Here is an 8,579-nt window from a genome sequence, read left to right on the forward strand (position 1 = left end):
AGATTGGATCTCATTCTGATGGACGGTGGAAGGGAGGGGGAAAAAATCATTTGGGTCACACAGCATTGTAAGCCAAAACTGAACCAACGTGCAAATTATACCATGTGTTCAATCTCTGCTATTGTCGGGGCTCGTTATTTTGGGTAAGATGTCAGATGAGAATTACACAGCTCTTTAGAAAAATGCAAGAATCACACAATGCAATCACGATGATGATTAATACTATTCAGCTTTTACGTGACAGAGACACAACCAGGCATTCGCAACCGTAAAGAAAATAATCGTTTCAGCTTCAACATTTATTTGTGTAGCTTTGAAATTAGACACTGAACAATAGCCATAATCAGTTTTTTTTTCAGCTTTGCAGTCACAGTGAACACGAGCTTACCAATCAATCAATTCACGGACATGATTGCCGGATGAGCGCAAGAAAAGGACACAACGCGATCAGGTAAAGCTCACAGTGAAGCATTACAATCTTTTGTATACTCCACAGCAAACACAGAGAAATTCTTGACCTGTTTTTTGTCGCCCAGCATCACATACATTTTTGCGAATAAGAAATGAAAAATAATCAAGTCAACGTGTTATCGTTCTGATCAGGATTGATTGTCCCACTTTCCACTCTGGGTTTCCCCCTTCTAAGGCATACAGCAGTTACAGAATAAGACAACAGGTGGGATATGCAGGCACTGTTGAACAAGATTACCCAGAGTAACAAACAAACAAACCAAATCAAACATTACTTAAAAGCTCTTTAATGACATGTATTATAGCTTCAAGGAATAATTCGACATTTTGGACCAATCTGCCTGTAAATGACACAACTGAAGACTTTCAGATTGTGTGTAGCACATACGCCCAAAAACTCCCGACACTTCACTCCGACCGACTCCGGTCAAGGGACGGCTAACTTCAATGTGGATAAAATAATTTAAACTTGTGTCTCTTCGTATGCACCGCAGGCAATTAGAAAGCGTAAAGTTGTGTTATCCGTAAGCAGAAAGTTATGATGTGTAATTTGATATGTTACCATGTGAGATTTAAATGTGTCTGCAGGTGGCTCCAGTCCACTGATATAAAATCTGTATCGCAAGAAGGCGAATAAGCAGTATTCCCAAAATGTCAAATTATTCCTTTAAAGTTGTTTTTGTTAGCTTATAAAAAAAAACAAATTCAGTTAGAACACAGAGGTCTTGCAGGTTGCGTCGTCACAAACACATGTGAGGATCGCGGTGTCCGTGCTCAGTGTCATGTTCGGAGACAGCAAGGGGATGAAAGCGTTGGAGTCCTTACCCACAGCCTGAGCTCTGGAGCTGGACCCAGTTGGGTCGAGTAAAATCTTGGGGAAGGGTGGCGAGTCTCTGACGGAGCTGTTATCCTCCGCCTGGGAGCACATGAGTTCTCGGAAACACTCCCTGAACCGCGTGGAGAGCAGGCTGTAGATGATAGGGTTGACTGCTGAGCTGAGGTAGAAGAGGACGCCCGACAGGATGTGGACATACTGATAAATGTTGTGCATCAAATCGGTCCACTGGCTGATGGAGCTCCACAGGAGCCGCTCGATGTGAAAGGGCGCCCAGCAGACTCCGAACACTGCAACCACGATCGCTGGAGGATAAGGTCAGAGACAAATCAGCTGTTTAGAAAAGTTTTTCTGTTGATAAAGGTTACAGACTTTTCTTTGATGCTATTTTTTAGTTTCATGCTGGCCTTTTTTTGGATGGAAAGAGAGGAAAGCCAAAAGGAAACACTGGGATCCAGACCACAGATTCAAATGGCCATTTAAAATGTTTTAGTCCTGCAGTTATGCACAACTTTAAGAGAAAAACTGGAAAATGAAAAGGTAATAAGTAATAAACCACAACATTAATCACTTCAGTGTACTTGGGAGTTTTCTGCGACCTGTAGACTTACTTGGCAAACTCCAACTTCCAACTTAGGTTATCAGTTTATCACCAGAAAACTTATCAGCAATTATTATTTCAATATTCGCGAATAATTTTAGTAACTTGTCCAGCAAAATGCCAAATATTTATTTTGTCCAACCTGTAAAATATGATGTTTGGTGCGTGTCTTTAAATGCTGGACTTGAATTAAACAAATAATTTGAGTACATCTCCTTGAGCTGTGGGTGATCACAACGTTACTCGCTCCTGTGTTGTGTGGGAAACTAGTCGGTAGTTTATGTTAGTGGGCTTCATTTCTAAACTAACGGATCAGAGAGAGGCACTCAAGAAAATGTTTTATTTGCCACTTTTTGCCTCCAGCAGTTGCTGTCATTTCCACAGCAACAATACAAAAATGACAAGCCCACAGTACATGCCTCTAAAGATGGAAAAGCCTTGTCATGTGTATTCACTTTGACAGGATAAAAGCCGGAATAAAAGTGTCTTTTGATTTGGCCTACAGACAAAAACTGGACACAAAGCAAGAGAAACCTGGGATATGAAGTCTGAGTCATCGTCATTTGTAAGTGTGTCACTCTGAGCAGTAGAGGCTGCTCTACTGCACTCGATGATGAAGCGATCGTATGTTCCTCTCCCATTAATCAGCGCACGATGCTCTCACTCTCCCTGAAGGAGGCGCAGCAGGAGGCTGTTTACGTTGGTGGACTGACTTTGTTGGAAGTTTGGTGGCACTCCAGATTGACAGGGTATAAATAAATGTGAGAGCCACGAACATCTGACAGCCTTCTCTGTGTCACCAACGACAGAGTTTGTGAGATCTGGCTATTTATTCCCCCAACAAACAGCTGTTTATCTTTTCCCCCCATGTAAATAAATCTTAACAGCTTATATTCAATGCTGTCTGGTGGAATCAAATTTATATTCTGTATCATCTCGTTCCAGCTCTTGAAGCTGCAGGATTCGATGGTTACGTGGTGTGAAATATTCCATCTGATGCAACGGCTGCATAATTAAAACAAATGGAAATATTCCAGATGACTTGTGCATCATTTTTCTCTTTCTTTCTTTTTTTTTTATTTCTACAAAATTCAGCCATACGTCTATTTTTAGGATCTTTTAGGATGTCCACTTCAAAAAAACGTTCTGTGGGTTTGAACAAATGTGGCTGTTTGTACGGATCAAGGCACGCTCAAAGGTTAGTGACATTTGCTTTTTTAAAATCGCATTTGTGTCTCCCTGGTTAAATAAAGAAACAGATTTTAACAGAGTCTTTTTTTAAATTGCTAAATTCTGAATGGCGGTAGAGAAACCCGACACCTCTCTTGAGGCAAAACACCAGTGATGCTCCAACTCTGCCAAATATTAATGGGTTTACGCAGGACTTGCTAAGAAATTGATTCAGTAGAATTCAGGTATTCAGGGCTTCTAAAGTGACTCATAATGGAAACCAAATCAGCTATTACTGTTCTTTTGTTGCACATGGTGAAAGAATGAACGATCAAATGAAACTCCTCACATAAAACTGAGAAATGAGAATTCCCACTGCGTCGAATTCAAGAGAAGTCTGTATTACACCCTGGAGATCTGAGTTTGAGTTATCTTGCGCTGCGCCCTTCATTGTTTTCTCCTCCTCTTTTCTCCTTCCATTCTTTCAGGTGCTGCTCAGCAGGCAATTAGCCCTGCCTCATATTGAACAACGGGTGGAGGAGAAGGAGCTCTCTCCTCCACTGACCAAGCAGTCCTGACTGTCTGAGAGTGTGTTTGTCTTTGTCCTCAGTTGATGTTTTGTTTTCCCATACTTTGAGTTCATTTTGGTGCTATTTCTAAATAAACATTCACTTTTCTTTTACAAACTTGTACTCGGGTTTGTCGGCCAAAGACAAATTTGATTTATTTTTCCGTTAAATACTCAACACAACGTAAGCTACCAATAGTGAACTTGCTTTTTTCTTTTGACCATGATCCAGGATCTTTTCCGAAACCATACCAAGTAGTTTTAGTGCCCTTAAACCTCAACAGTAAAGAAATCATACGATGTGAAATATTTGTCATCAAGCCTTTTTTCTGACACTCTAACCAGACATTACATGTTTTTTAGAGAGTGCTGCAGGGATGACATCAATGTGTTCGCTAACTCAAAAGTTAGCATCGCCCTGGTTGCCTCGATAAGAAGCCTGTGGGGTTTTGGCTGAAAATAATCTCTATGGCAAACACAAGTTTATGATCCTTACACATTTTGTTCAGCAAGACAATCTTCACAGATGAAAACCTCTTTTGTGACTTAAATGCAAACTCTAGGGGTGAAAAACTAATGTAGGGCTACAAACAAACTACATCGCAGTTGCATGACTTTAACGTCGCCAACATGAAGCTTTCTGCTAAACATATTCTCTTTCCGATAAATTCATCAGTCTACAAGTTGGAAAACTGGAGTTAGAATAGCTTTCAACTAAAGTTCACCTGTGAAGATGAAGCAGTGAGTAGATGGGTCACTTGTCAGCAACCGCTATAGCAATTATGGGGAGTATTTGGTGACGTATTTCATGTTTATGTTGGGCAAAACATGAGAATCTCTTCAAGATAGGGAAGGTGATTCTGGAGAAAGATAGCTGATTGTTGAGTCTCATTCCCAGGTCATCAAACAACTCTTGGTTGGCAAAACACACTAAACTGCCCCCTTGGCTGGTTAAAACATGATAAACTGCCCTCTTGGATGGCAAAAACACGCGCTAAAGTGCCCTCTTGAGAGCCAAAATGCGTGCTAAAGTGCCCTCATGGGAGCCAAAACACACGCTGAAGTGCCCTTATTTTCGCACCTGCCCTTCAAAAAGTCTGCGCACGCCACTGATTCTATCTCAAAGCACTGGAATGAACTATCTTTCTCCAGAATCGCCTTCCCTGCCTTTAAGCCTGTGTAAACCACAGACCTTATGTCAGGCGTCTGACCAACAACCCATTGACTTTGGGATGAGGGAACCAGAGGCGTAAAAATGCTGACTTATTTCCAGGTTTAAAGACTCATTCCTGCTGTGCTAAACTGGCAAGAGGGGCAAGTATTGAAGGATCATAGTTTGACGCTCAGGGCCATTGGTCAAAGCTGCTGTATTTGAAGAGCTGGGAGTGAGAACTTGTTGGATAAGAAAGAAAAGAACAGATCAATTGTCTGTGCTTACACTGTCAATGAAACATCATCAAGCTCCAAAGCTTAGAGGAAGCAAGAAGACTCTCTGGAATACAAATGATGCTTACGAGGACTTGACATTCATTTTCTCCTTTTCCTCATGTTTTGTCTTCGAGAACATGTCTTTGCATTGATCACTCAGATTAGAGGTGACCTGCTTTCAAACCACAGCAGTCTTTCATGGTAATGCATGTTTCATGAAAAGGGACAGAAAGCAGAACTCACAAAGCATCTTGTTGACCTGTCTCCTGCGCCCGTTCACGCAGATCTTCCTCCGGATGCTGCTGCCACAGTTCTTTCCCAGGGTCCCGCTGGGCTGCCGCCTTTCCCTGCCCAGGTGAACACCCATCACCAGGTAGAGCACACTGATCACCATCATGGGCACAAAAAAGAAACACACGGTGGTGATCTGCATGACCATGTTATAGATCCAAAGGGGCTTCAGCACGGTGCATATGGCCGACTCCTCCATCCTCTCCGGAAGGTAGAAGATGCCGTGCAGCGAGGTGTTGGGGATGGCACAGATCATCGACACAGCCCACAGAATGGTGATCACCCGCTTGGCGTGCTGGTTGGTCGACAGGTACCTTGTTTTGAGCGGGTGCAACACAGCGATATACCTCTCCACGCTCAGAGCTGTGACGTTGAGGATCGAGGCGAAGCAGACCGTCTCAAAGAGGAAGGTCTTGAAGTAGCAGCCGCCCTCACCAAAGGGGAAGGGGTAGTTCTGCCACAGGTCGTAAATCTCCAGCGGCATCCCGAACAAAAGGACCAGGAGGTCCGACACAGCCAGGCTCACCAGGTAGAGGTTGGTGGGGTTTCGCATCTTCTTGTGCCTCGCTATCACCACGCATGTGAGCAGATTCCCAGACAGGCCGGTAAGAAAGATGAGAAGGTAAACGCTGGTCACAGGCAGGAAGAAGGGAGAGCGTTTTGGACCCAGGATGTCAGAGAGGTTGACTTCAGTGAACTGGTCGACGGTGTAATTCCCAGTGGTGTTTAGCGACATGCTGGTGTTGTGGAACAGTTTAGATAAGTTTGAAGGGGAGCACTGCAAAGGGGGCTCCATTTCAGAGAGGAGAAGCGGAGCAACAACAGGAGATGTTAACACATCCTGTGCTGATCTCTGGGTTTGATCAACACTGGGAGACTCTTACTGAAAGGGAAAATAGAGAAATGAAACAAAAAGTGCAATCAGAAGAGAGTTTCATCAATCTCCCTATGAAAATATATGAATTTCAGAAGGATATAACTGAAAATAAGCATTTTTTTTATGTTCAAGGGGTTAAAAAAACATATATTTTGCTTTTTTTGCTTAAAAAAAAAACTAAAACGAGCATTTATCCAATTAGTCTCCCATTAGTAACTGATTAATCAACTCATTTCTTCAGCTCTACATATTACCATCCTAAAGGTCTAAAACAACAACAACTGCCTCACTTTTTAATGGGGGTTAAACACTAGCAGGTGATTCAGGATCATTGCCTTTTTCAATAAGCTGATAATTATAGGATGACCTGCTGCATACAAATTAATTACTCAGTAATAGCAACACACTTTTAACGTGTTTTTTAAGCAGGTAGGGTCATTAGTGCAATACACAGACTGATTCAATTATGCTATTGTTGAAAAAACTATTCAGTTTGTATTAATAAACTTGACTATTCTATTTAAAGACATAGAAATTATTTCTGCAGACCTCACAGCACATAAAGAGACTCTCAACCTATTATCTAAATTGCATAATTTTTGCAGACGGACCCTTGATGACAAAATCCATTTGCTGTTTTTCACGGATAATGAAGAAACAATTTATTTGGGGGAAAAACACACACACACACACACAAACAAATTAGATTTAGAATAGCACATTCCTCCTGTGGGTTGTTGAGAAATATTGCTTTTGCTGCCACACTAACATGGTTCAAATTATTCTCATCAGCTGCTGAATGTTGAGGATAATTGACATTACACGCGCAGCTACAATAAATGCTAATGGCTTTTTTTCTGGAAGGTTAATTATGTTGCTACATTTCATGCATCACCCTGCAAATCCAAGGTTATATTACTAATACGGGATGAGCTGCATTGTCGGAGTTAACCTTAAAGACACTTCAACGTTATATTTCAGATGAGAGAATTAACGTGACAGTGATGTGACAGAGAGATTTAATGACATTTTTCTTAATATATCTTTTAAAACAATGACTGGAAAATGTTAGAATGAGCTTTTATTTTCATTTTTAATGTGTTTTTTGTGTTGAATAAATGTCCAGTGGGCTCTTACATACAAGTCTAAAAAGCAAATGAAATATATTATTTTAAACTTGATAACACCCTGTTGTTGTAAGTTTTATAAGAAATATCAGATAAATGGAGAAAAAATCCTCACCTTGATGCTGCTAGTCTGCAATCCGTTCCTTATAACGCGCTCTCTGTGTGGTCATGATTGGAGGTGAGCAGGCTGGCAGCACAGCCGAGGAGAACAGAAAAAGAAACAGCCGATGCAAAAGTTGTTGGACGCGCCACAGAGAGTGAGAGAGGAGAGAGAGGAGAGGAGAGGAGAGGAGACAGACAGACAGACAGACAGATAGACAGAGGGATAGAGGGATGGAGGGTCCACGGGGGAGGATGTGAGCCACGCTGCAGCCACGTCTCCCTTCACACTGAGATTAAACTGGTGAGATGTAAAGAAGAGGAGGGAGAGGGAGGCAGAGAGGGGGAGACAGAGATCGTGCACACTTTATTCAGCCAGTGTGGTTCGGAAAAATAACATTCAGATCCATTCTGCACATCATATATCTGATATGTTGTAAATAAACTACTGCTGTGTGCCATAGAAACATTAGAGACAACACAAAGGTGGTTAAGGGGGCGAACGGGCAGGGCTGGATTAAATGTGCAGATTACTCTGGGCAGACTGGGCAGACTGCCACATGATTATTATTATAATCATGAATTTAATTTGGCATATATTTAAACTAATCTCGGTATTCATATGCAAAGACTACTTGTAAAAAAAAAAAAAAGAAGAGTACAGCAAACACTGTGCATGTTGAAATGTTGGATGAACTGGATGAATAACTGAGGTTGTCAAGCGATTAAAAAAAACTAATTAAATACAAGCTTTGTGTTTAATTAATCAAAATAATCGCACATACCAGTATTTGCTGTAAGCATATTAGAACAGTTCAGTGCAAATGAATTCTGGTAGACGAGTGAATCAATGAATAAATGGACATCCTAAATGTTATAAGGAAGTGATATTTTTAAGTACTCTGATGGTACAAGAAGTCCTCCCTGCATAAACTGCACAACTCTATCTGGGCGTGTTTTTGAAGCCCGACTCTGTTTTATCTTTCCTGATAATGTTTTCTAATTTCTAACAAACAACTTAATTTTGTGATTACCCTTTAAAACATTTCGTTGAATGTACCACAGTAAAATCTGGGACAAGTTCGGCTTCTGGTGTTATAATAAAGGCTTAT

General features: G+C 41.3%; 1 protein-coding gene across 1 annotated transcript; it reads right to left on the minus strand.

The window, feature by feature from the left end:
* Window positions 1-278: 278 nt before the first annotated feature.
* Window positions 279-7,744, minus strand: nmur3 (neuromedin U receptor 3). Its single transcript, XM_030418521.1, has 3 exons — window positions 7,484-7,744; window positions 5,317-6,247; window positions 279-1,611 (listed from the first exon to the last, which is right to left on the minus strand). Exons 2-3 carry the CDS (start codon window positions 6,158-6,160, stop codon window positions 1,181-1,183), a joined length of 1,275 nt encoding a protein of 424 aa, XP_030274381.1. The 5' UTR covers window positions 6,161-6,247; window positions 7,484-7,744; the 3' UTR covers window positions 279-1,180.
* Between the last annotated feature and the right edge of the window lie 835 nt (window positions 7,745-8,579).

This window comes from Sparus aurata, chromosome 6, assembly GCF_900880675.1.
Source record: "Sparus aurata chromosome 6, fSpaAur1.1, whole genome shotgun sequence".
In the NCBI taxonomy this organism is placed as follows: domain Eukaryota; kingdom Metazoa; phylum Chordata; class Actinopteri; order Spariformes; family Sparidae; genus Sparus; species Sparus aurata.